The sequence below is a fragment of the Saxophila tyrrhenica genome (genome assembly GCF_035928015.1).
Source record: "Saxophila tyrrhenica strain CCFEE 5935 chromosome Unknown scaffold_1, whole genome shotgun sequence".
NCBI classification, from domain to species: Eukaryota; Fungi; Ascomycota; class Dothideomycetes; order Mycosphaerellales; family Extremaceae; genus Saxophila; species Saxophila tyrrhenica.
Genome location: NW_027041733.1, coordinates 703300 through 729976, shown reverse-complemented (window position 1 = coordinate 729976; position 26677 = coordinate 703300). Strand labels below are relative to the sequence as shown.

The following is a 26677-nucleotide window of genomic DNA, read 5'->3' as shown; positions in this document are numbered from 1 at the left end:
ATCCTCGTTATATAGCTCTGGAGTCTTGCCGCCTAAGTAACCGTACCACCGGTCTCCCCTTCAGGCCATCGACCCTGCGGCGGTGACTGACTCAGAAGACATTGCTCATCGCCAGCAGCGCCTTCCGGGCTTCACTGATGATCGTTCTCGTTCTCGTTCTCGCTCTCGACGACTGTCAGCCTCAGTGCGAAGGAACAAGAAGCACTCCTGACTTGGAAGGCACAACTCGCGGGTTGTTGACTGGGGTTGAGATGCGGTTTGAGGCGAAGTTGGACAGGCCCTGATTGGCTGTGAGAATACTGACGCTAGCTGATGTCTCCTGCACGGTCACAACGGACTACATTTATCGAACACGGGAAGATAGAACGCAGGAAGCGATATCCGTAGGTCAGAAGGAATAGTGAGTATCTCAGGAAACCAACTCCAAGACCCCAAACCAAAGCAACACTTTTCCAACCACCAACTCACCGAATAACACCCCACCGCTCAATATCCCCGGTCCCCTCCTCCTCCAAAATCCTACTCCCCCCAAAAATCCCACTCTCCACCCTCCTCCCACCCCCAGCAGCCCCACCACCACTATGCTCCGCCCAGATCTCATGAAACTTAATACTCGCATCACTCGTCGCCACCACCAAACACCCCTCCTCCCTCGTCCGCCTGCCATACCACGGGCGTCCCTCCGCATCAGTCCTTCTCACCGCAGAGGCCCCATCCTGAGAATCAGCTTGCCGCTGACCACCAGTCCCCGGACCGCGCGGGTAAGCGACGCCGAATAAAGCGCGCTCCTCGCCCCACCACGGTATGCGCACGACCATGTTGCAGCTCGGCCAGGCGAAGACGGCGACGCGGTAGGGGTGTTCGGGCTGCGCGAAGCCGAACGTGCCGGCGATTTCCTTGCGCTTCTCCGACCACACGAGCGAGGTGACTTGGGCGTGGCAGTCGATGGTCGCGAGCGTGGCGCCGGAGAGGGTGTGGAAGAAGTGGATGCAGCGGTCGTTGCTTCCGCCTCCTGCTGCGAGGAGGGTAGATTGCCAGGGCGCGAAGGCCATTGCCTTGACTGCGGCGTTAAGGCTGAAGATGTGCCGTTCCTGGCCGGGCGTGATGGCGAGGACGGCGTCTTGTCCAGTCACGGTGTTGGAGCTTCTAGCCCGTACGTGGACTGCGGTGCCGGCGTTCACGCTTTGGGGGTCAGGCGGTTGATGTATCTTCTTGCTTTCGAAGAGGAACAGCTGATTGTCGTTGCCGCCGGTGGCGAAGAATTGGCCCTCGGCGCTCCAAGTTATTCTACAGACTTGTTGCGAGTGGCACTCGATTCTCGCCAGCAGTTTCATGCTACCATGCCAGTCAAAAAGGTCTCGCTGGTCTTGAGTGGGCCATTCAATTGAATAGTAGTACACAAAGCCCACTTCGTCACCGACAAGAAGCTCTTCAGTCATGGCCATGGCATTGGAGTCTCGAAGGGAGGGCCTGCGGACAGTCTCAGGACGAAAAGCCAAGCATGAGATAGGAGATGGCTGCTCGCTGTCAAACCGCGGCTCACGATCCAGTGGACTCCAGAGTGTAATGCGACCGTCCGCACGGCCAAGAGCAAGAATGGCACTGCCGCCGCCTTTTGAGCTGAAGGAGACAGACGTAACGTGCGCACTGCCTGCCGGTGCGGTCAACGAGTCTGGGATGCTAGAAGACGTGCGCTTTTCGGACCAGAGGTAAACGTGCGGGCCGAGGCCGACTGCCAGGCAGTTTAGAGTAGGTGAGTAGGAGAGTAGAGAGCAGTAATAGTCATCGCGCAGCGCTGGCGCATTAAGCACTGTAGCATGGTCAGAACAACTCCTCACTGCAGTAGAGCAGACAATTACCTCGGAAGGGGATGACCGGGACGTCTTTGACCTTCTTCGTCTTTCCCTTCGTGGCTGTCGGAAAGGTTGTTAGCTTCAGCATCCACATCCAAAGGAAGGTGTCCAACGTACGTGTCGCAACACCATCCTGCTGCCATGCACCGTCCCTCCAGACCCGACGACCTTGAGCGGGCGAAGCACTGCCACCGCTCGACGTAATAGGCGAAGCAGGAGACCTTTGCACCAGCATCCTCGCATTCTGATCGATATCCATGGCCACAGCAAGTCGTCTGGAATGCGTAACCTCATCTTCGGTCAACGAGTTCTTCCGGATAAAGTCCGCAGTATAGTGTGCAGCGTTCGTCCCACTCGTAACTCGTCCACCGCGTCCGTTCGTAATGCTCGCCACGCCTTCAGTCACCATGGATCCACCGACAGTCCATACGGTGCCTAAGCTGGGTGCTCGGCGTGCTTGCGCCGAAGCATCGAACACTCTTGTGGGTGCACCAACTGGAAGAAGCGGCGCTGGAGGGCTGCAGAGTGTGGCATACTGCTCTGCCATCCACAGACTTCGTGCTGGCACCGGTCCGAAAGGGTCCGACTCTGCATTGGTCGTATTGAGGCCAGACGGCTTAGCACGACGCTTCGAAAGCAGCAGCGACTCCTTGGTGGGCGTCCCAGCACGCGTCGGGATGAAGCGGTCCGGAGTCTGAGCACCTACTGTCATCAGACGCTTCTGACGAGGCGTGGCATTGCGCTCGCAGTGTCCTAGTAAGGCGCTTGGGTACCTCGATCGACGTACCGCCGGACCATAAGCATCACCACCCGTGTGGCGAGGGAAGGGGAAGGCGGAGGCACCCTTGGCGAAGCTAGGTGTGCCTAGAGGTGTAAATTCATCCTGGTCCGCTCGACCTGAAGGCGCCCGAGAAGGCATGGGCGAACCAGCGGCATCATTATCGTAGGCGCTTGGAATCCGACTATGTCTCGACTCGGAACCTCGCATACGGGAAGCGCTGTCAAAGAAGACATCGTCACTCGCCTCAGTAGACCCATCGACGTCGAAGAAGGTCTCGTCCGCATCCTCTTCCACCTCAGGAGTACTTGGTCCAGCCTCAGGTGATGGATGCCCACTCCCAGCCTCGTCCTGGCCATCAAATTGTGCAAGATGGCTGGCGAGCGCTGAAAACCGACTCGGGCTGGGTCTTCCTTTTCTCAGTGACCGACTCGGGCTGGTCATTGGTGTCTCGTGAGAAGCAGCGATGCTCGATGTGGTGCTCTGCGGCGACATGGGTGGACTCTCATCGGGTGTGTGATCGTTGGAACGCTGGCATGGATGTACTGCGTCTGAGATCAGGGCGGGGCGCGTTGGACTGTGGTACGACATCTTCCGACGGCCCAGATCTCTGGACGAGGTATCCTGCAAAGATACGCCGTTGTTCATCGTTTGAGAGGATTGGCAAGAGATCTTCTCTGTCCCGGATAGATCCACGGTCGCTGAGAAGTCGTTCAAGTCGTTCTCGGGTCTGAGGGGCGATGTCGTAGCCGGCGCTGGCCAGGCTGTCCAGGGAAGTGGCAGGGGAGCGTTGAGGCACATAGGTCTTGTGGTACACCCATCGCGAAGATCCCATCCCGTAGTATTCTGTGTGTCGAGTGTATTGCGCCACTCCACGTTCGCCACAGTCTGGACAGTACCCGTACTCGCGTATCGTTCGATCGTGACGGAGGGCTTCTCTGGGGTTGGAGTGAGTGCTGCCGAATGATGTTGTTGACGAGTGCGCCGTCCTCCCCCCAGCTTGAGCTGGATGGAGGTAGGGATGAGTTCCTGGCTGGGGCGGAGGTGCTGGGGCGGGCTGAACAGGCTCTTCTTCTCGTCGCTGTTTCCGCTTTTTCCATCCAAACTTGGCGTCGTCGAAGCGTTTGTAGGCGAAGCTGCCGATGGCCCGAGACCCAGACCTGACTGCCGCCTAGGCAGATTTGACCCCTTTGGAAGAGTTTCGGTTGGGGCTGTTGATTCCCGTCGAGTCGCCCAGGGGATCTGAGTACCGTCTCTCTCGCTCGTCTTGCTCTGACACTTCCTCGATCGTGTCTGTGGGCGCGTTCCACGTTGGGAACCGGCTATCTCGGATGGGATTGGGATGTCTGAACTCGCCTCTGGAGTGACGGGCAGTGGAGCCTGGCGTGGTCGGGTGATGAGGGCAGGGTGGTGTTTGCTGGACCTGGGCGGCGAAGTCTTGCATGTCGGCCCCGACGTCCACGGATCGTGACCGCTTCCGGTCTTCCATGGTGTACAAGGTTCGGCGTGCGCTGGCGTGTCGTCCTGGTCTTCGCAATGGCTTGCTCCAACGGAGGCCGTAGGGTGGTGAGAGGGAATCGTGATGCTCTCAGCGCCACCAAGCACAAGCACAGGCAGTGCAAGTCTCTGATGTGGACTGAGACCTCGAAAAGTCCTCTGAGCTCCCGGTACAAATGTGTCTTGCTGCTCGTTGGTTGACAGAGGCATTCTCCCGGCCAATGCCGAGGGAAGAAGCAGTCGTCAGTGTCTCGAGTTCGGCATCTGCACAGGAAGGTCCACGATTTCTTATACCGCCATTGTCGTGAAGACTGCTGAGTGGAGATAGTACCGCTCGTGCTGCTTGAAGTCGAAGAGCTGTACTGGCCGCTGGATGCCTTTCAATGTCACTTCAACTACCTGCTCGTTAGTAATAGCACACCACACGTTAGCATATAAGAGCAAAGTGCACGAATGCACGAGCAAAGCAATCGACCAGAGTGAAGTCCATCTCACTTCCAGGTCGAGGGCGAAGGAAGTCGAAGGCGCTGCTGCCGTCACCCAGCAGCGCCTTCTCCAGACCATCAAACGCCGCTGCCTCGATGACACCAATCCTCACTTCCATCTTGCTTACATCGAGCCGGTCCAGCCGATGAAGCATGCACGATGAGCGTAAGTCATGTTGATGGTGGAAAGAGCGCAGGAGGTGAAGTTTTAATGAAAGTGGTAGCACGGGATACCGAGGTCCACCACCACCAGCCACGACAACAAGAGTGAAGCAGCAAAGGCGAAGGAGCGCAAGCAGATTGAGAACTACAAGGCCTTGGAGAAGGATGTGACTGAGCGGGTGTGTATAACATCATCCACAGCAGTTCGTATGATTTACTGACCCGGTACACCAGATCCAAGCCCAAGACTTCACCAACCCAACCTTCCAACTCACCTCGACCCTCCTCGCCCAGAACCCCGAATACTACACCATCTGGAACCACCGCCGTCTCCTCCTCCAACACGTCTTCGCCCAAGAACTCGCCTCCAACAACGGCCCTCCCTCCAACACCACCTCTCAAGAGCCCGCCCACGATGCCTCCACCACCACCACCACCACCCCACCTTCAAACACACAGAAAAAAGACACCACCCTGAGCCCCGCCCAACGCGAAATCTCCCTCCTAATCAACGAAGACCTCACCTTCCTCCTCCCCCTCCTCAAACAATACCCCAAATGCTACTGGATCTGGAACCACCGCTCCTGGCTACTATCCCGCACCAGCCGCCACCTGCCCGCCTCTGCCTCTCTCACGTTCTGGCAAGCGGAGCTCTCGCTCATAGGCAAGATGCTCGCCTTAGACAGCCGCAATTTCCACGGCTGGGGATACCGGCGCATCGTCGTGCAGGAGATCGAACGCCTTAGCTCTCGTGGTGAAGAGGAGGGAGGAGGCAGTATGGTGGAAGCGGAATTCGAGTACACAACCAAAATGATCCACACCAACCTGTCCAACTTCTCCGCTTGGCACTACCGCGGCACGCTCATCCCGCGCCTGCTCTCCTCCCGCGCCGCCTCGTCCTCCGCGCGACAAGACTTCTTCGACGACGAACTCGCCCTGATCACGCAAGCACTGTACACGGACCCGTACGACCAGAGCCTGTGGTTCTACCACCAATTCCTCATGTCCACGCTCGATGCCAGCAATCCCCAAGCAGGCGTGATCTTGGACCCTGTGGACGATGGAGTGAGGAGGCGGTATTTGGAGCAGGAGTTGGAGAGTGTGAGGGAGATGGTGGAGGGGGCGGAGGATTGCAAGTACGTGTATCAGGCTCTGCTGGAGTACGCGCGGAGGTTGCGGGAGGTGGGTGGGACGGTGGGGAGGGAGGAGATGAGGGGGTGGTTGCGGGAGTTGAGGGGGTTGGATCCGTTGAGGGAGGGGAGGTGGATGGATTTGGAGGGGAAGTTGGGGTTGTGAATGGTGAGTTGGTGGGTAGAAGTGCTTGCTTCATCGCGAATCGTACAGTGGGATATGATATGTCATGTCGTATCCACCCCGGCCGGCATTACGCTTACTCTTACACCCATCTCAGCACGCACATCTGTACTTCATGAAGCGTGACCAATCCCAAGTCCGCCTCCCCAATACCCCAGATTGCATTTCCGTCCACCTCGTCAACCCTCTCAGACTACCAGCCTTATCCCTACCCCTTAACAGCACAAAACTTATACCCCATCAACTCCTCCGCGCTCGGCCTTCGCTCATGCTCAATCTCAAACGTCCTCCTCAAAAACTCCCTCGCCTCCTCTCCAGCCTGCTCCGGCAGATCCGGACGCGCATTCTTGTCTCCGCCTGCGCCCGCACTGCCGCCGATTTTGAAAATCGCCTGCAGCTGCGTGCAGTTCGGGTGCGGATGGCTGCCGGTGAACATCTCGACGATCAGGCAGCCGAGGGACCAGATGTCGGCTTTCTTCGTGTAAGCCGTCTGGCGCACGACTTCGGGGGCCATCCAGAAGACGGAGCCCTGTAAAGAGACGCGCGGACCGCCGCGTTTGAAGGGTGGGTTCTGTGGGTGGAGGAGCGTGGAGGCTTCGACGCGCTTGGAGATGCCAAAGTCGGAGATTTTGACGGTGCCTTTGTTGTCGACGAGGATGTTGGCGCCTTTGATGTCGCGGTGGATGATGTCTTTCGAGTGGAGGTAGTTGAGCCCTTGCAGGATTTGGCGGACGAAGTTGGCGATGAGGGTTTCGCCGAGGGAGCCGTAGTTGACGAGCATAGTGGCGACGGAGCCGCCGGCGACGTATTCGAGGAAAATGTTGAGGTGGTTCTCGTCGCTGTTGGAGCCGAGGTAGGAGACGATATTGGGGTGCTTCATGTCGCGGAGGAGGGTAATTTCGTGTTTGAGGGCTTCGATCATGTTGTTCTTTTTGGCATCCATGGCCGTGCCGCTTTGGGAAGGCATCTCCACTTGCTTGACGGCCATGAGCTCGGCGGTGACGGCGTGGAGGGCGAGGAAGACGGTGCCGAAAGAGCCTTGACCGATCATGGCGCCTTTCATGTATTTGACGTCGTCCCAATTGTCCGTCTCGAGATGCTCCATCAGCTCTTCGTCCGGCTCTTCTCCATCTTCTGCTATGAATTTGGAGAGGCGAGAGTTGAGACTGTTGCTGTCTTCGAGGGTGCCAGCAGGACTGCTGTGTGTGTCGTCGAAGTATGACTGCATCGAAGTGTTGCCATCTGGGTCGGTGACTGAGACAGGTTTGCTGACAACCGTATCCGAGCCGCTGTCTGCGCCGAAAGAGACATAGCTCTTCCTGTCCGGCTCCAGAGGGGATTCTTCGTCTAGCGGTTCAAGCACGCTGCTGGTGACAGATTCTCGATACGAGTCTGGTCGTCCAAGTCGCATCAAGCTCAGCGGTCGTAGTCCTGACGGTCGTCCTTGGTTGCCAGCCTCCTTCAGCCATTGGTCTGCTATTGAAGGCAGCGGAGGTGCGTCCTTGAGACTGTCGGCTATGCTGATACTGCTGACGGTGCTCAGTCGAGACACAGCCCGACTTATCCTTCGACTTCTTCGTATCGACATCCGGACGGTCCTATCCATCTCCTCTTTGTTGACTTCTGGGAAGTATGACTGCAGATCCTGCGTGATCAATTCAGTCGGTGGCCGGGCTCCGTAGAAGTCCTTCAGCTTTCGCGCTCGTGCGGAGGCTGTAGATGCTTGACTGGCATTCCGTGACACCGACGATGATTGGGAGGCGAAGTAGTTCTCACGATCCATCTGGCTCGCCGGTGACATCGGGTAGCTGACCGCCGCCAACGGCTCGCCTGTCAGCTTTTCGATCTTGAGCTGGCTTCTGCTCTTGTTCGGCTGTAGCACTTCGATGGCTGGCGGCTCGGGTAGTTGCTGCTCTGCCAGTCGTGCTGCCATTCGCAGTTGTTCACCCTCTGGCTCGCCAGCATGAATCTTCCTGAGTATTAGTCTACCGCGCTCCCCTCTCACACCGTCATTGCAAAGTTTGATGAGCTCGGCTTCACCCAGCCGGCGGCAGAATGTTGGGTTAGGGTCAGTTCCGTCCAGCACGTAGAAGCAGTACGATCGGAAATGATTCTCGTTCAAGGCGCCCTTCCGCAGAGTCAACCTGATGATGTCTTCAGCTGTGCGGAATCCATCGATGCTGATGGCTGATGCCCTGCCACTCTCGAAGATGACTCGTATGAGAGGTTTGTCGGAAGGTAGGGCGCCGACAAGATTGCTTGAGTTGAGACCATCGACAGAAGGTGATGCCTTGACGTGACCATTGAACCGGGCAGTCTGCGGTGTATCCAGCGGACTTGGCCGACCAACGTACCGGGCAGTAGTGGCCGGCTGGCCAAAGTAACTCCCACCCTGCTCCTTGCGCGCATTTTCCATCGGACTGGGTGCACCAGGGCCTCTTCTTACGTTTCGGTTTTCTTGGTCGATCATGGGCGAGCTTGGCCGCGATGAGGGCTTGGCAAGCATATGCGACACGTTCTTGATCTCTGAGCTTCCCATCTGCCGCGACATGCGCTTGTCGCCACGCGAAGCATTCGGCCTGGCTGAGTGCAGTGTCCGTGGAGATCCAGATGATGGAGGCGTCAGTGTGGTATTACCATCAAGCGCCGCCAACGAGTGCTGGATATGGTCAGCCTCACCAAGTCGTCCATCGACATCATCCATACTCACCCTGTTGATGTTCCTCTTGCTCGTCCTCTTGTACACATTACTCCTAAACACCTTCGCCTGAGCACCGATCCGCACGCGATCACCAATCTTCTTAATGCCCATCTCCTTCAACGTCGCCTGGTCGATGTCCATCAAGTTCTCGCCGTTGATGTTGTTCCGCCTGAAGATCTCCACATACTGCCCGCAATTGATGCTCCGTAGCCAGTCGCACACACGCGCCTCGTCCCAGTCCTGTACGCCATCCCGTTGGTCTGCGAGCGACTCTGAGAATTCGGACTCGGTGGGTGAGGTGAAGACGTTCGGATGCCCGTTGATGGCCGTGTTCGGGAGCCGGTATAGATTTGAAGCCATACCGGCGGGGTGGGAGGATGCCGGGTAGGGCGCCCTGGAAGCGAGTGTGGTCATGCTGTCGTGGGCCGAGGGGAGAAAGAGGCGGGCGTCGCCCTTTAGTAGGCCTCAAAGGCGGGTTGGCAACAAAGAAGGGAGCCAGACCGCACGTCACAGGGCCATTGCCGTCGACAACGTCGATGTCCTGCCCTTCCTCGTTGTCGTAGTCGACCTCTATTCTCTAGCACACCAATCCCGGCGGCTAGTCAGTCACGCAAGCCACGTTCCACGACGCCGTCGATCGCAAACCCGGCCTGGCGAAGGGAGAGATGGGTGATGAAGGGTCGGAGGAGGCCTGGAGGAGGTTTTGAGGGCAGGGGCGAGGATGGAGGCAGCTGTCGCGCTGGATCAGGGCGGTGTCTGAGGGCGTGGAAGGTCTGACAGCGGAATATGGCTGATGAAACACGTCTGATGAGCTCGGCCAGTCAGCGTGAAGATCCCGCCCGGCTCCAGGATTCGCTCCAGCTTCAGATCTCCGTCCTTGCCCACAACCAGCTCTCCACTTCTTCTATCAAGCCAACAACTATAGACAATCGTCCGACCTAGAGATACTACCTAGGTATACCATATCCATCACCACACGCCGTGTCTCTGCAGGCTTGTAGACGAACAGCAAATGGCGGAGGTATATTCGGTGGCGCAAGCCGAAGTTGAAGTCGAAGCTGAGATTCACCACTGTTTCAGCTAAATCCGGGTACTGATCGCCCAACCTCGACTTCGCACGTGACAGCCTTTTAAACCAACCATCCAGCGCATTCACGACCTCTACGTTCACCCCCATACCGTCGAAAGGAGTTCCAAGGGAGCTGACGACCACACCCATGTTAACCACACCAGTGCGGCCGCTCCAATAGGCGATGAAACAGCTGCGCGACGCAAGCTCCTTCCTTCAGGATCTAATACTGATACCTGCCGAGCCTGCCTACTGCAACCTCATGCTCGTCGCACGGCCACCATCCCAAGCAATGTAAAGCCTTCCCTATCCTACGACCAACCAAGTCGAAACCCCCTCTTCCAGTCCACAATCATCCCGATCAACTCATATCCAACAACACAATGTTCCACATCACACAACCCTGGGAGCTCGAAGCCGCCTACCGCAAAGGCTGGCAAAAAGGCCTCATCGCCAGCAACCCGGACCGCATCATCAAGATCAACCTCTCCAGCTTCTCCGTCCCGCTCGCCACCCTCGGTATCCCGTGCGCAATCTGTTTACAGACAAAACAGAGCACCTCCGTCCACGACGTCGTCTCCAAACTCCACTCTAAGCTCCCGGATATCCCCTACCCCTTCACCATCGCAACCTTGGGCAAAGACTCCCGCACGTTGGAGATGGGCGACGAGCGCAGCGTTTCCGGCTGTCTGGCGGATTTCACCGACGAGGTGTTGACGTTGCGGTTGAACGTGCGGATGCCGCCGCCGCCGCCGCGACCGGCGAAGAAGGGGCTACGGTCGAGGCTGAAGAGTGCGCTGGGGGCTGGGGAGAGTTCGTCGGCGCCGGCTCCTCCTCCTCCTCCTCCAGAGTATGTGAGGGAGAGGCCGGTGTCGTCGAGGTTTAGTGTGGCGTCAGCACCGCCGCCGTATGATGAAGCTGTGCGCTCTGGGAGGTGATTTGGAGGTTGGGAGGGTGGTTGTGGTCGCGTTGGAGGAGCTGTTCCAAAGGCGGAACTTGTTGTCGGGCGGGAATCAGGGGTTGTTCCAACAGTTTGCTGAACCAAATTTGTGATCATGGGCAGGCGAGGGGAGTGGAGATGTTGGAGCTGATTTTACGAAGTTACGAACTGCTTATGAGATACCAACCGAGTTATGACAAGATGCTTTCAGAAGCTGTTGGTCCTATCTCTTCGTCGCTATTCGATGACGGTGAGTGAGAGAGTGGACGTAAAGGTGCATGTGAAGTCATGTTCATTGAAAATGGTATCTCTCATCTCAACGAATGGCCCGGCATGAGACAAGGCCCGCATAGTTCATGCCATCCTCCTCCAGCCCAACAACAGCAGGCTCGGATCCCAACCCAGGCATCCATAAGCGAATACGAGAAACCATCCCAGACTTCCGTAAAGGTGCCCGTCACTGAAGCCCCACGCCACACCCCCTCATGGCCCAACATCCCATCACCTCACCTCTATCCACTCCCCCCTCGCCGTCTAAAAATCGCTCAAATCAAAAGTGTACTTGCAGATCGCATTATTATTCCCCGTGCAACTCCCCGCATTCTTCGCCTTGAAAGCCGGAATATTATAGTAGCACGCCGGCGTCACGCCGTCGTACTGCATGGTCGTGTAGTCGGGTAAACTGTTTTCGAGCCCAGCTTTGTTGCATTGGGCGGCGGCGGAGTAGTAGTTCTCCAGCTGCGAGACGGGGTTGTGTTAGGGAATGCGTTTTGAGAGGTGGATTTCGGGGGAAGCTTACGTTGAAGCCGTAGTCGTTGGTTAGTTTGTCCAGGACGTCGCTGCCGGCTTGCACGTACTGCGGGACGGTGGTTAGCACGGGCGGGTTACGGGAGGGGTGAGGTCTGACGGGGAGGAGACGAGGGAGTAAGAGGAGGATCGATGGGGAGGAGACAAGGGAGGGAGAAACTCACCTCACAAGTGCCGTCGCCGTTGGGGCAACCGCCGCCGTTGTTGTCGCGGTAGAGCTGCATGCAGTAGAACGTGCCGTCTCCGAGCGGGTCCATCCAAATCGCGCCAGCTGCGGAGCAATTAGCGCAAATGTCAGGAGATGGTGGATAGGAGTGTGCAGCTCAGACTTACGACCGCCTACGTTCTCATCCTTGCAATAATCCTCCTCGTCGAACGACTGGGCAAAGACCTGAAGCCCTCCCGACTGCAGCGCCTGGTCCACGATCTTGGCCTTGAATGTGCCGTATGTGGCTTGCACCGTGTTCGTGAACAACGGGCTGGACTCGGCGAGCAGGAATTTGCCGTCGGAGAAAAAACCGGCGATGTAGCTGTCGTCGGGGAGGGGCTCGGCAGTGCCGCTGCCCGGTGCGGTGGGAAGAGCGGAGTAATCGCCTCCCCTGCCCATGGCGAGGTTGCCTAGGGTTTCCATCTGGCTCAAGGATTGATTGAACATATTATGGAGCCTGGTGAGGAGAACTCGTCAGCAGATGTCTCAGACAATAGAAAAAGATCTTGTATGAATCATGAGGCCGTGTACGGGTCTTCCGCGTCCGATCTGGTAGGCTTGGATCCAAGTCTCAAGGCCGGTCGACAAGCACAGATCCGCTCGCATAGCTGTAAAGGCCCTCGTCGATCTGCCATGAGACTTGTCTCTAACCGTCGAGTATAGATGTAGATGACGGAGGGGGGATTTGGTGATATGATACTCACTGGTCGTTCAGGAGAGTCGAATCGACTTGACCCTGTAGGTCGTCAGTACAAAGCCCAGCTTATAGAAAAGCATCACGAATGTAAGCGTACCTTAGGATCAGCAAAAGCGTTAATCATAGTAAAAGTAGACGCAGTGGTCCATAAACCAGCACCCCCAGCATTGGTGATCCTCGTCGTGCCCCCAACGATCGAAACAATCTTATCGGACGACGCAATCTGCCCCGCCAGCGTCGCCAGCTTGGCCTCGTCGGTCGTCACCCGCTGTGCGGCCTGCGCGGACGCTTTGACTGCGTTGGCGGCAATGGCGGCCTCGCCTGCGAGAGCCCCGACGACGCCCGTGACACTGCCGGCCAAGAAGATACTGGCGCTCAACAGACTGGCGATGAGCACGAGCGAGTTCATGCCATCCGAACTGGGGGCCGAGAAGTCTTCGGTGATTTGTGCCTAAGGGATGTACAATTAGTCGAGATCTCACTAGGATGAGCACCAGGACGAGCATGGGAGGGTTTCGCTATGCTCGGAACTGCCGGACTTACGATCGAGAGCATGTTGTCGATAGTGCCGTCCTGCAGGGCCTCATGCGACGCCTGGAAACCATCAGCTTCTGTCTGTCAATCCGACGGATATACTGTCGACTCACTTGGAGCTTGCTGTGAAAGCCTGAGAGCAGTCAGCACATGTCGCACTCCCGAAGCACGTTCATTGCACATACCAACCACCGCCTGCAGAATCCAGTAATGCGCGGCGAAGCCTTGCGCCACCATGTCCTCGCATTTGAGGGTATTCACGCAATTGCCACCAATCTGGCCGCAGCCGCCGAGGTTGGTACTTCCGATTGTTGGAGCCACGTGCTCGATGATGTTCTGCAGCCAGTTGTCTCCGCCGTTCTCGGACTTCTCCCTCGTCCACAGATCAAGGACGTGACCGACGTTCTTGTCCTCCCACAGAGCTACCAGCTTCTCGGGGTCGCTGTCTTGGAGGGGTTGACACCACTCGGCCACATATGTAGGGTCTGGTACCTGACCATACCGAAGTCTGTGGTCAGTTCATGGCTAGGTCTGGAGGTTGCTTCATGTCCTGAGACTTACCATAGCCGAGGCGACGGTGGCTACTGCGGGACTGCCATCCATTGCGCACTAGCGGCACGTCAGCAATCGTCATTCGAGTTTGACGGGACTGAAGGGACAAGATTTTGCGTACGGTAATAGTGTTCAGGCCGTCGGTGCCGGTGCTGGTACCGAGACCGACCACTGTGGCGTCGTTGCATAGACATCCAAGCGTGGGTGTGATCGTGAGAACGCCTTTAGTGAAAGTCGTCGATCCAATAGTTGTTGCCATAGTGGTTGTCATGCCCGTGACCGAATCGACACTGCATGTCAATGCCTCGCCGGAGACGGTGAGGGTGACTGCGCCCTTTTGGACGATGGGGCTCTCCAAGCTCGTCGGAGAGGCAGTAGGGGCGGGTGTAGCCTCTGCTGTCACCTCCTGGCGCGGATAAAGGTGATGGCGCAGAGGCTTGGCGGCAGTGAGGCCTGCGAAGAGCAAGGCAAAGGCCTTCATGGACGTGTGGGAAGGCATGGTGAGCGAGAGAAAGTGCAGAAAAGGAGATGCTTGCTGCGTTGCGCTGGAAGACTGAATGGTATCGGTGAAGCCCTGGGGAACTCGCTGGTGTTATATACCTACTGTGTTCTCTCGAGTAGTCTCTCGCGACTCCTTCAGCGTGGGCATGGTGCTTGAGTAAGTTCTGGATTCCTCTGATGAACGCCAAGCGCAGGCCATGTTGCACAAAGGCAGAGATGTTTCCTGACAATCTTCTGTTCCGCTCCGTGCGATAGGCCACTGTGGCTCACTCTCGATAAGATGTCTCTCTCTCGCCTGGCCGATCATTGTTTCAAGTCCTTGGTTAACCGGGGCCTTAGTCTCCAGCGCGAGGTTTCTAAGCGTACGGACGTACTACGATGTTGTCCGAAGACATTGGTTTCCACGCCGGTCTTTCTCTGGGGTCTATTTCTGGGTAACGTGGATGTCACCCCTGCTCGGCGGTATTATGTCAGGCGTGTGCAGGGCGTTCACAATCAAGCTCGAGGATTTGCTAAGTCGTCGCTAGTAGGGCTGTGGGAGCATATTTTCGTCTGTGGTACATGGAGGCAATGTCATGATCTGTGAACCATAACAATCAGACTTGGGAGGTCTCCGGACAGAAACCCGACTTTCACGAGGGGCGAAAAGGAACGAGGCAGGCAGTAGTCGATGCTCCAGAAGATTCACGGATGCATCGCAGGTGACGATTCTGGGAGGAGACGCGCATAATGAGTGCTCCTTGTCTGGTCCCACAAGCTCACGGTCTCCTCGAAATTGGAGTGTTGGTATGCAGTGTCGGTAATAATTCCCTGAGTCCTGGTTACGCTGAGGTGGAGAAGGCGGTAGTGTCCCGATTGTCGTTTGCGACTAGAACCCGATCCTTTGCGAAGGATCCCAAACGGCGGACAGAGGTGAAGTGTGTCGAAAGCGGAGCTACGACGACTCCTTCAGCACCGAACAAGATTAGCGACATTGCTTGGCTGGAGCCAAGTTGCGAAACGTTTTCGCCTTTGGGAGTTATTCCGCATCCGAGTCATACTCGTCGTTGCTGGTGATGATGACAGCCAGCCCTGCCGGAAGGATTCGGTAGATAGGCCCCTGGAGGATCGCACTATCAAGCTTGATGATCACTGAGACGAATCCTCTAGGGGCGCCCACATGGAGCAATGAGCAATGGGAGCAAGCCCGATCCTTTGCCAGCTTGCCGGCGCAGCGTAGGTATTAGACTCTTGGACCACTAGCGTCGATAAGGAAGTGTCGTCAAGATGTACTATAACCCGGCGCATTCAGGAACGTGACCCATTGTTCTGACTAGGTCCGACATCTTGGAACGCGCCACGCATCAATGTCGTTCCTGTCCATGGCGTCTGTCAAGCTGTCAGAGGTTCGTTGTTGCTGAAATTGCTAGTCGATCATTAGCACTTGGAGCACCTCCACGCACGCAAGCACTATGGTGAATCCCTTACGGCCGCGTGAACAAAGACCAAGAGCAGAATCCTGATCTCTGCACACCGGACGCTGATAGCACTTTCGTCCGATATCGCAGGCCATGCGAACCACACACTCTGCCTTCTTGTCGCTTCTCAAACACACCTTTGAGCCGCAGAGCCGCAGAGCCGCACCGATGTAGCGATGTAGAGGCATTTGTTACGCCCCGTTCCCACGCGCGCATGTCGGATGCACAAGCCCAGCTATTCAGCCAACTGGAGAGCTCGAGATCATCTCATTCCGGTGACCGGGTAGCTCAACTTTACCTCTTGATTCTCTCCTCCACAAGGCTGCTGGCCAAACACGTAGCCTGGTAGTGGTGATCGTCGAAGCACTCGGGAGTACGAGCTACGTACCATCCACTTTGTTCTCGCCGCAGCAACTCGGCTTTGTAACGGTCAGGAGTTGCTCGATACCTGATCATACGGGCCGCAAGCGATTACCTTACTCCGCTCACCGGCAGAGGGGCGTGAACCGGTGTTCGGCGGCTCGTGAGAGAGAATATACAGTACAAGTGGACGTCCGTTCATCCTACAGCTTCTCCTCCCTCCACCTCTCTTATATTTGTATCGACCCAATTTGATTGTCCATTCTCCAACCATAGGCACGTGGGAGATCTAACGGGAGCAACGGCGCTCCGTCCGAACCAAATAAAGACAGACGGGACGGATGAAACTGAAGCCTGTGTTTGGCTCGCTTATCGATTAGTGTTGCATGTGACGTCGTCGCAGCGTGGGAGTGGCTAGGAACGACAGGTTGCGACCATTTCCCTGGTTGTGCCGCCCTTTCGTACTCGATGCGAAGTGAGCACAGCGCAAGGCACTCTTCTGTCGTGCTCCTCGAACGGTATCATCGCCAGGAAAGTGCGGCAGCGACAACGACATCGATCCTGCCGGCGCAGCGTCAAACACCAACGTCGAAACACAGCCTTGTGCGACACCACGGCAACTTTTAACCAGCCCGCACGCCGCTCCGGCGGAGATCTGGGGATATCCCTTCGATCGGCCTGCAACCGTCCCATCTTTGATTGAAAGTTCACGAACGACCGACTGCCAGCAAAGCTCCACTGTGGACATTTCGCCGACGTCGACAGGCGCGTCTCTTGCATTAGACCTGCAGCTCACAACAAGCGCCGTCGAATCGGCAGACGCAACGTCACCAATTGGTCCAGCCGACCGCTTTTTGTTTCGAAATTCGAAGGTGATCAGGACGACACTTCTTCACTGCGCTTCACCAGCTTGAGCGCATGGGCGCCGCACATGGTAGTCAGGATGGCAGGAGAAGGAATGCGCGTTCCGTCGCCTCCATTGCCGCCAGACCCATCATCAGGGCAGCCGCTTCGAGAACAGATATCGCAGCCACCGCTGGTCGGGCAACAGACACACCAACACATACCGACTTCGACGACACCACTACCACCATCTCAGCCTGATCCGCTGAAACGTGCCGACTCGCTGCGATCTCCACCACCGACCGCAGACACACCCATCTCGCAGCAGCGCCAGCCAATCAAGGATGCAATCAACCATGCAGCCAGCAATGTCTTTGAGCATTCGCCGGAAGCGAATCAGATGTCACCTGAATTCATAAATCAGCTCACGGCGCAGGTGACTGCACAGGTGACCGAGCAAGTCCTGCGCAACCTGCAATCAGCTGCAGGTACGACGCCAAAGCCTTCGACATATGCGAACCAAACTCCCTATCCACCTCCGCCGCCACCACCGCCACCGACACGACAGCCCAGGTCTCCGACGCAAGATTCTACCGACTTCGAGAGTGCACGCTACACCCCGCCCACGCCCGATCGATCGCAGCATGAGCGAGCATACGCCTCATCATCCCCTGAGCCACCGCTATCCGACGTTGGCAGCAGCTTCAGCCGTGGGAGTAGAGAGAGCACAAGCAGCTATCGGGCCGCGCCAACACCTAAGCCGGTCGAACGAAGATCTAGCAAGAGCTCGAGGAGGAACAGCTACTTGAACAGAAGACAGAGTGATTACGATGACGAACGTGAGGCACCACGAAGACAAGATAGCATGTCAGAAGAGACAGCCCAGGACAAAGCTCGCCGAGGCAGCTACGAGTCGCAGCGGTCTTATGATGGCGCACCAGGAAGTCGAGCTCGGCCGGTCCGGCTCCCGTCAGATATCGAAGAAACACCGTTGGAGAAGTTCTGGCAGCCGCTGTTCGAAAATGGCAACCCAACCATGCGACTCGGACAGTTCTTGAGAGGCTTGGCGATGCACATTATCGAAGACTATGAGCCAAAGGGCAGCATCGTCATCACTCCGGCAAAGATGCTGCAATTCTTGAGCGAGACAAAGATCGAGGATGAGCAATATCCATGGGACGCGATCTTCGGAGGCAAGCTACTACCGCTGTCCATCTCCAAGATGTTCCAGAAGCTACTCTGCCAGCATCACTATGTCCAGGAGCGGATCGACTCTACTCCTTCCATTCCTGCTCTTACTCCGTTGGGCTTCGAGACGTTTATGACTTGTCTCATCCAGGCGCATCCGGACATCGAGTACGAACGCTTTGCGAAAGCAGTCAGAGACATGCCCATCTCAAATGCGGACAACAAGACCGAACGATTTCCGAAAGAGTTATCGAGACGACTCTTTCCCCCGACTACAAACATTCAGGCCCAGCAACGGCTCATCTCGAGTTTGACCCACGAGCCTCGTCTCCTGAGCACACTCAACGTAGCCTCCGCAATGCCGCCGCCGCCATCGTCAGCACCGCCGAACCAGTCATCCTTCAATGAGCGCGAGCGCATGCCATACTCGTCATCATCACAGCAGTCGAATGCCTTCGATGATGATGACCTATCCGGACCACAGCCGGTCCAGATCGAGCGTGAGCGGAAACCTTATACGGCGAGAGAAGGCGCCGGCAAGGTCTATGGCTCAGAAGACGCCAGACCACCACCGTCCTTCAAGCCTGAAGGATCAACGGGAAACAGGACCGGGCGAACAAACTCTGGCGTCCCGCCACATGCTATGTTCAACAACGGAGGCACAAGCGACCCAATGAACATTCCGTCACGACCACACCGCATGTCGACACCCGGCGTGCCACCACCAAACAGCAACGGCAACAGCAACGGTGGCTACGCAAAGTCCAACCGCCGCTCATCCCCACCGATGCGAAATCCTTATACGCGTAGCGAACCCGGCTTCGCAGACCCTCAAAACCCCTCGAGCTTCCGCCCATCCCGCGACCAACACCACCCGGATATCGACGACGACGCCGCAAAACGCTACCGCAGCCGCTCGCGCGTCGACCGCACCAGCCAATCCAACCCCGCCGACGACGAACCCCGCGGCTACCCCATCCCCGGGCGCAGCGTGCCCATCAACAACGGCTACGAGTACGGCGCCCCACCGCTCGGCACCAGCGTGCCGGGCGGCAGCTACCCGTCCCGCCGACCTCCTGTGGGAACGAACGGGACCGATGATCGGAGGCGGAGCATGTACAATCCTCCGACCACCGGCTATGGCGTGGGCGATGGCGGGACGGATGGGTACGGGAGTTTTGCGGGTATGGGTATGGGTGTGGGTATGAATCCGAATACGGGATATCCGCCTCCGCCTCCGCCGCAGCAGGGACAGGTTTATGGGTCAGCGGCGCAGCATTAGGAGTGCTGTGGCGAGCGGTCAGGCATGGTTTCTAGTAGCGATGAGGAGGAGGGAGGGAGGCGTGGGAGGAATCGACAGGGGAGGAGGGAGCGGGCTTCGGAGTCTAGGAAGAGGAGTTTGAGGAGTGTTGCGGAGGACGAGGGGTTCTGCACCTCGTCTTGAAAGCCGGTGCGGATGGGTACGGACGAGCGTTGAGCCGGCAGAAGATTTTATGAGCAACGGCAGCATTTTCACGGCCTATGCATGTCACAGTCGCGGGCTTGGTTCTGAGCGAAGGGGGGTCGCTTGGACAGGCTCGTGGTGCTTTTTTGGCTTCTTGTTGTTTCTTGGACACATATTGACTTTTGTTAGATAGCGGAGATACCCTTTCGATCATGTACAAGGATTTTTCACCTGCAGTTCGCTCGGTTCAGTACATTGTTGATGTCGCTTTGTATGCATGGAGTAACTTCGCCTGGGGCTTGCTGGGCTGTGAGCTGGGCTGCGTGCAGAGCTTGATGAGCTGAAGACCTTGATGAGCTCAGTGCCTCAAGGTTCCTCGTAGACTTCAGCTGGACATAGCTATGCCTGCCCCTTTCTCCTGCGGCGAGACCCAGTCGTTCCTGCCGTCGTTGGAGGAGCAAGGAACCGCCACGGGCACCAACATCGCATGAACGAGCTGAATGAGCCGTCGTCGCCATGAGGTAGCCGGGCTGCTGCGCAGCTTGAAGCGCTGCTCCGTATCAGTGTTGATACCGCTCATAGGACAGTGTGCAGTGCGGGAAAGTCCAGTGGCCCCCTGTTCAGATACGACCGCAGGCACCAACATTCGATGAACGAGCTGAGCTTTCGTCGGAGGGTTGAAGCTGGACTGCTTCACCATCCCTCAGAGGCCGTCCTCGATCGCTGTGTTGATGCTCAGCCGTGGGACAGTTGCACGACGTGCTTTGTCGCTGGACAGCTAAACGGCCGCTTGGTCGCCTGTGGAGCGAGTCGGGCAGGGTGAACGAGCTGAACTGTTGTCGCCAGGGTGTAGCAAGATTGCTTCACATTTCGTTGGAGCCCTCATAGGTCACGGCCTTGCTTCTCAGCCATTGAGTATCTGCACAACGTGCTTCGATGGCTAGCCAAATGGCCGCTTGTTCACCTCTGTACCGAATCCAGCATTGTGAGCGAGCTGAGAAATTGTTGTTCCATGAGGGTGAGTGTGGCGGTTGTGTGCTTCGGCACACTGTTCTTCCGGTAACACATTGAAGGAGCAGCAAGTTACGCAGAGCCAGGTTCTTGGTCGTGGATGTTGGTATGTCTGCCTTCGGGATCTCGGACTCGTTCATCGGGGAGTTTTCTTGCAGCCCGGACACTTTCCCAATGGGTTGGCGTACTCTGGCCTCGCGCCTGCGTGTCGCTTGAGGATCGCGAACCTGGTTTCCTGTTCCCGTGTACTGACGCCTCAGTCTCGTAGTCGAGACAAACACAACGGCACATCCAAACAGGCTGAGCTCTTGTCGCTGGAAGAGTACCGTCGCTTGCGCCGTCGGGGCGACTGGCTTCCGAGGGCGACGGGAACAAGTGCATAGCAAATTGTCAATGGAATGGCTTGGCCTCGTTCTGCTTACTACAATCATCAAGTTTTGCACGAGGTGAGGTAGGGCGTCTGTTGTCTGCATGGGGCAGCGAGCAAGCGAGGGAGAAAATAGGCATAAAACAAGCTTCTGACTACGCTCAATGTGGGCAAGCTCGGGCTTCTGCATCAACTTTTGGAAGCTCGCTGTCTGCTCAGCCTCTTCCTTTCTTACTACCAAACCGCACTCAACACACTGACCCTCCAGCGGCACGGCGACTACTGACAGCCACTTTTTCACATCACTGATCCAACATCACCTTGGCGACATCAGGAACCTTGCACCGAGCGAGCAGTGTTCGAGCATCGCCATGCCCGAGAGCATCGCTAGTAATGGCTGCATTCCAACAGATGGCTACCCGCCATGACCAGCAGCGTTTCAACAACCGCAGCCACAAGCACCGAGCGTCCTACAGTGACTGCGGCCCTCCGCCCTGTGCAATCAAGCATTGCGATTAACCTACAACTAGGGCGGATGTTCGACATGGTCCCCTCGGCCATCGTCCACTAGTGCTATTCCAACAGCTCAGCCCTACGGCCATATCCTTAGCCTTGAAATAGTGCGTCGTCTATCCCGATGCTTTGTGACGTCTTGGGCGAGCTAATCGACCGTACTCGACCCTTTACTGGCTCGCTAAAGCATCAACAGATCTATTGTATGGCTGCCGTTGAACTTCTGACAAGGTCTTGAAGCTCGTGCACTACTGGCCCTAACCGTACCTGTCTATTATGTCCCTTCTGTCAGTTGTCGCCCGGGGCCGAACGTATTTCTCATTGGGGGCAATAGCCGGAGGTAAGTATATCATTTCAATGTCACCTCCGAGGATTACTATCGTGGCATTGTCACGGTGGCCGAACGTGAGCAACAGTCAGACTTGTCTATCGGGACAGGTACCCGGTAACCACGTGCGCCAATGGATCCGCCTGCAACAACATCCTCGTCCAATACGAGCCCGCAGACATCGCCAGCAGGATCCCCGGAATCAGAGACATCCGCCCAAGATGTTGGTGGCTCTTGGCCACAAGCGCGAACTGCCAGGTACCTAACATATCCAAGCCCTTCGGAGCCTACTCGAGGTTAGTGGCATGTCATGATCTTCGTCGGCCGGGCAGCGCCGTCCCTTGGTGATCCTCCTACCGGGAAACGCATCCTCCGCTGACAGCTTAGCACAGAATACGTCTCACCCTATCCTCCCATACCATCGTGTGGCACCCAAACACCTGCCTTGGCAGCCACCTCGAGCACAGCTGCCACAGCGACGCAGGTCATCCCCGCGTTGGCACCAGTACCTTCAGCCACTGCAGCTGTGGCTAGCCGAGAAGGCACAGAGAACGTAAGTCAGTATAGGATCGGTGATACGTCCTTCCAAATGACATACCAACGCCCTTCATTCGATGAGATGTTCGAGGCAAGCAACGTCACCTCAGTAGGTCCTCTATCTGCATTACTTATTGCCACTTCCTCCCTCAATCTCACATCTCCTATCCTTGTGTTCATCATATCATCCTTCGTCATACCCATCCCTCAAGCTCACCCACACCGATCGACCTCACGTGTGCTAAGCCGCCATGGGTCCCGCTAATCGCCCCGATCCACAGGCTCAGAAGCGAGCGCTCATCGCCGCCTTGAACGAGCATCGTGTCAACACCATTGGAGAACTACGACGAGTAGAGCGTCTCTTCGCGACACTTGGGTCGTCCGACGTCACTCAACCGATGACTGCTGCTTGTGGGTCAACCAGTGCGTGATCACGGAGTAGCGCTTACTGATCGTCCAGGGATGCACTACGTGAACTCGAATAGCCTTCTCTCCGAGCTCAGAGGCTTAACTCCCAACTACCCATTCAGGTATGCCGCTGTCTCCCCCTCATCTCCGTCATCTCCGTTGCTCCCACTGATCATTGATCGTGTCCCCAGCTCCGAATGCCTGGAAGAAGCCAAACGACGAGTGCACCAAGACCCGGCTTCCAACCGCTCCTGGAACTACTGCTGGCTGGTCCTGGCAAAGGTGCAAAACGAACGTCTCATCCCTACCTTCGCCCGGGTGCAGGCCTCCCGCCCGGAGATGTGGGGTGGGAGGACTCCGCAGGCGGAGGCGATTGAGAAGCTCTCGCAGGCGTTTGTGAATGAGTGGAACACTGCGCTGGCGCAGCTTTTGCGGTACTGGGAGGCGCCTCCGACGCGCTGACGGCCCGACGATTCGATGGGTCTGGGATGCTGTGGGCTGGAGCTTTTGTGTACGATTATGGGAAGATGTTTTTCTGGATTGGTGTTGTTGAGCGATGGCGCAGCGGATTGGCTGGTGGACCTTACTGGAGGTGGATAACGGTACAGCACATTGTAATATTTCGGTTTCCTGGACGTTCGTTACGATACTGTATGCATATCATGTAGTTAATTCTCTGCTTTTGACGTTATGGGTCTGGTGGGTATCCTGCCTTTGCGCGAGCAATGTCTTTGCATACATGACGTTGCGTCCTATAGGTCTTCGATGCATTTAGCACTGACTATGATACCTGTTGTTGTTCTCTGGCAGTCGGGGCGGAAACTGAGAACCCGGGCCGCCTCCGCGGTCGAGCGTGGAAGGCTGGAGTCGGGACCTTCTCACCTCACACCATAGCCGCTTCAAGCATCGATCTGGTATGTTGTACGAAGACTCAGGCAGCAGGGCTTAAAGCCTATAAAACTCGCTCCGACGAACCCACCCATTGAGACGATCTGCAGAAGCTGCATAAGTCGTGTGTTAATAAGCGCCAGGATTCGGCTTATCATCGTCCATGTTCTCGTTCTAGGGCAGGAAGAATTGGGAAGGAGTGTACTTACTCCAGGTCGCTTTCGCTTCAGGTGGGTGACGAAGACACACATATAAGAGGGCTCGCTGGGACGTTCGACGCACCGCATGTGCTGCTGGACTTGCACGACTCATCGACCATCCTCACCGACATTGAACAACTCCTACACATCATGGCCTCAGATATGGCCAACCGGTTCGCGAGCAAGTTCTGGGAGACGGCGACAACGAATCAGCAAGTGACTGTCCCGCTCGCTGCTCTAGGTGGTCTATGGGCAGGCTACCAGCTCTACCAACTCGCTTCCTCCGTACACCTACACTTCCTCCACCGCTCCTCCCTGGGTCGATATCGATCACAGTCCACCGACGGCAAACCCGCCTCCTGGGCTCTGATAACTGGGAGCAGCGACGGTATAGGCAAGGGTTTCGCAGAAGAACTCTGCAGCCAGGGTTTCAACGTCATCCTCCACGGCCGCAACGAGCAGAAACTCAACGGCGTCAAAGCCGAATTGGAACGACAATGGCCCAAGAGCCAGATCAAGACCATCGTCTTCGATTCCGCCAAAGACATCACCAACCACGAAAAGCTGGAAGCCATGGTCCGCTCCATCGCCGACCTCAACATCACCGTCTTGATCAACAACGTCGGCGGAGGACCGAGACCGGCTTTCTTAACTCTCGCAGAGTTCAACAACGAAGGGGCGAGAACGTGGATCGACACGAACGTGTCTTTCACCGTCGAAATCACCCGTCTGCTCATCCCGGTACTCGTCAAGCGGAGCCCAGCGTTAATGGTCAACGTCGGGAGCTACGCGGGGACTGAAGGGTTTCCGTATCTGTCAGTGTACAGCGGCACCAAAGCCTTCGGGGAGTCCTGGACGAAAGCAATCAACCTGGAAATGAAGGCCGAAGGGCACAAGGTCGAAGTGTTTCATCTGTTGGTGGGCGCTGTGCAGTCTGGCAGTGAAGCACACAGGAAACTGACCCTCTTTGTCCCGAGCTCGCGCAGGTTCGCGGCGGATAGTCTGCACAAGGTGGGCTCTGGCAGGAGCGTCGTCACGCCTTATGTTGGTCACGCGATGCAGGTCGCTTTGTTCAATGCGTTTCCACAGATCATACGGGAGAAGCTGTTTTTGAACGTGGTAAAAGATGAGGTAAAGGCGGAGAGGGAGATGTTCAAGAAACAGTGATGTACATGCAGTGCGATGGCAATCAGCAGCGCTATATGGGAGTACCTGTACATTACGCTTCTCAGAATTGACCTTCAGTATTTCCCTCGCCCATTGACTTGCTTCCAGAACTGCCAGCTTGGATCGCGCCGATGATGCCGTCCATGTAGGTGGCGCCGCTCCATTTCTGGTGCGTCAGCACATCGCATCCATTCTCCTTCTCCCTCTTCTGCACGAGGTCGACGTACGCCTTCATGCCGTCGGTCTTGTAGGCTTTCGCCAATTCGTTTGTGATGGTCGCCGTGCTGTGTAGGCCAGCTAGACTGATGAGCTGCAGCACGAAGCCATGCTTCCCAAGATCCCATATGAAGTTCTTCAACTCTGCCTCCGAGAAGCCGTGGGCGGACCAGTTGAAGGATGGTGACAGGTTGTATACGAGTTTCTTGTTGGGGTGAGCATCGTGAATCTCTTTCGCGAAGCTGGCGGCCTCTTTGACCGACGGATCGGCCGTCTCGAGCCAGAGCAGATCAGCATAAGGTGCAAACTCGATCGCGCGCTTCGTCGCGGCGCCTATGCCGGCCTTGTAGTGGTAGAAGCCTTCTCGGGTGCGAGGAATGTCCCAGCTGAACGTGACTGGGCTGCCTGCGACATCGGCGGCCAGCTTTCGACGTTTGTGCAGAGGCATGTTTCGGTTCTTCTGGGTCTCGGATAAGTAGGATGAGGCGTCCTTTCCGGCGCTCTTGATGTGCGCTTCGGCTGCTTGGTCAAAAGTCACCATCTTGTGCTGCTTCACCCAGTTTGCCTCGAATTTGTTGACCTCATCGGCTGTTGCGCCCTCCATCTCCATCACTTGCAGCGTTTCGGCTAGTGGCTCGACTTCCTCGGTCACACCCAGAATGTACTCGTGGTCGCGAGCATCGATTGCGCTGCTGATAAGCTTGCCGCTTTCCGCATCTGTGCGAGCAATGACAAGGTTCTCTGAGCCCATGGTGTCCCATTGAAAGCGCGCGGCGACCAAGCGATTGACGTGATCGCCCATCGGCACTAGCACCTTGCCAGCAAGATGTCCGCACTTCTTGCCACCATGTAGTTGGTCCTCGAAATGCACAGCAGCCGCTCCGTTCTCCGCGAACAGCTTCGCAAGCTTCAAGACTGCACTGAGACCGCCGTGGCCGGTGTCACCATCTGCGACAATAGGTCGGAGGTAGTCCACGTAAGGCGTGCTCGCACGGTGCTCCGCGCTCATGGCTCTCCTCTGGTCAAAGTGCTTGCGGTCGTGTAGTTGCTGCGCTTTGAACAGTCGCTGGACCTGGTTCGGTACCGTATTGTATGGATAGTCGCCAAAGTCAGGCGACACTTCATTCGTCGTGGTCAGAACAGAGGAACAAGCCCACCCAGAGACATACAGAATCTCCTGGTGTGGCGCCTGCTGCGTCATCTGGACTGGATCTATGGCACCCATAGTGTGTACTGGCTGCCCTTGACTTGCCCTCTCCTCGAGCAGGTTGAATAGCTTCCGGGCCATCAGGTTGGAAGGGTACACCTGCTGCAGGGTTCCTCGTTTGCTAACGACATCTTCCGGGCTGTATGGCCTCTTGATGCCCTTGTACCTGGGACTCGCCCACCAGTCTTTGACCTGTTGTACTTGCTGGCCGAATATCTCGTCCTCGGCTGTGCCCTGTTTCTGCGATTCGGGCAGGAGTTGGAATGAGTCTGTCGGCTGGGTGGCTGATATCGCTGGCTCGACGGGAGGAAGTGCGCTAGACATATGAGCCGCGCCGTATGAGAGCGGTCGGACTACTCGTTGTGTGTTCGCTGGTTTACTGAGGCATCGTCCTTGCTGCCGCAATGCTCGCGTTGCTATTCGGAACATGGCTGCTTCTTGTTGG

General features: G+C 56.7%; 10 protein-coding genes across 10 annotated transcripts; 5 read left to right on the top strand and 5 right to left on the bottom strand.

The window, feature by feature from the left end:
* Nucleotides 1–464: 464 nt before the first annotated feature.
* On the bottom strand, nt 465–4338 carry LTR77_000322 (uncharacterized protein; the record flags this gene model as incomplete). Its single annotated transcript, XM_064797589.1, has 3 exons — nt 465–1810; nt 1860–1913; nt 1971–4338. 3 exons carry the CDS (start codon nt 4336–4338, stop codon nt 465–467), a joined length of 3768 nt encoding a protein of 1255 aa, XP_064663823.1.
* Nucleotides 4339–4416: 78 nt separating this feature from the next.
* On the bottom strand, nt 4417–4732 carry LTR77_000321 (uncharacterized protein; the record flags this gene model as incomplete). The annotated part of the gene is made up of 2 exons (XM_064797588.1): nt 4417–4523; nt 4624–4732. 2 exons carry the CDS (start codon nt 4730–4732, stop codon nt 4417–4419), a joined length of 216 nt encoding a protein of 71 aa, XP_064663822.1.
* A 41-nt stretch (nt 4733–4773) lies between these two features.
* Nucleotides 4774–6071, top strand: BET4 (Rab geranylgeranyltransferase; the record flags this gene model as incomplete). The annotated part of the gene is made up of 3 exons (XM_064797587.1): nt 4774–4779; nt 4838–4954; nt 5010–6071. 3 exons carry the CDS (start codon nt 4774–4776, stop codon nt 6069–6071), a joined length of 1185 nt encoding a protein of 394 aa, XP_064663821.1.
* Nucleotides 6072–6297: 226 nt separating this feature from the next.
* STE11 (ATP binding) lies at nt 6298–9204 on the bottom strand (the record flags this gene model as incomplete). The annotated part of the gene is made up of 2 exons (XM_064797586.1): nt 6298–8748; nt 8800–9204. The coding sequence occupies 2 exons, from the start codon at nt 9202–9204 to the stop codon at nt 6298–6300; spliced, it is 2856 nt and encodes a 951-aa protein (XP_064663820.1).
* Nucleotides 9205–10242: 1038 nt separating this feature from the next.
* Nucleotides 10243–10797, top strand: LTR77_000318 (uncharacterized protein; the record flags this gene model as incomplete). The annotated part of the gene is made up of 2 exons (XM_064797585.1): nt 10243–10709; nt 10746–10797. 2 exons carry the CDS (start codon nt 10243–10245, stop codon nt 10795–10797), a joined length of 519 nt encoding a protein of 172 aa, XP_064663819.1.
* Nucleotides 10798–11333: 536 nt separating this feature from the next.
* LTR77_000317 (uncharacterized protein) lies at nt 11334–14096 on the bottom strand (the record flags this gene model as incomplete). The annotated part of the gene is made up of 10 exons (XM_064797584.1): nt 11334–11537; nt 11599–11655; nt 11771–11877; nt 11940–12271; nt 12519–12550; nt 12609–12962; nt 13055–13105; nt 13159–13178; nt 13231–13530; nt 13607–14096. 10 exons carry the CDS (start codon nt 14094–14096, stop codon nt 11334–11336), a joined length of 1947 nt encoding a protein of 648 aa, XP_064663818.1.
* A 2762-nt stretch (nt 14097–16858) lies between these two features.
* On the top strand, nt 16859–19228 carry LTR77_000316 (uncharacterized protein; the record flags this gene model as incomplete). Its single annotated transcript, XM_064797583.1, has 1 exon — nt 16859–19228. The coding sequence occupies one exon, from the start codon at nt 16859–16861 to the stop codon at nt 19226–19228; it is 2370 nt and encodes a 789-aa protein (XP_064663817.1).
* A 3169-nt stretch (nt 19229–22397) lies between these two features.
* LTR77_000315 (uncharacterized protein) lies at nt 22398–23016 on the top strand (the record flags this gene model as incomplete). The annotated part of the gene is made up of 2 exons (XM_064797582.1): nt 22398–22557; nt 22607–23016. The coding sequence occupies 2 exons, from the start codon at nt 22398–22400 to the stop codon at nt 23014–23016; spliced, it is 570 nt and encodes a 189-aa protein (XP_064663816.1).
* Nucleotides 23017–23792: 776 nt separating this feature from the next.
* LTR77_000314 (uncharacterized protein) lies at nt 23793–24809 on the top strand (the record flags this gene model as incomplete). Its single annotated transcript, XM_064797581.1, has 1 exon — nt 23793–24809. One exon carries the CDS (start codon nt 23793–23795, stop codon nt 24807–24809), a length of 1017 nt encoding a protein of 338 aa, XP_064663815.1.
* A 61-nt stretch (nt 24810–24870) lies between these two features.
* On the bottom strand, nt 24871–26556 carry ICL2 (mitochondrial 2-methylisocitrate lyase; the record flags this gene model as incomplete). Its single annotated transcript, XM_064797580.1, has 1 exon — nt 24871–26556. One exon carries the CDS (start codon nt 26554–26556, stop codon nt 24871–24873), a length of 1686 nt encoding a protein of 561 aa, XP_064663814.1.
* Nucleotides 26557–26677: the final 121 nt, after the last annotated feature.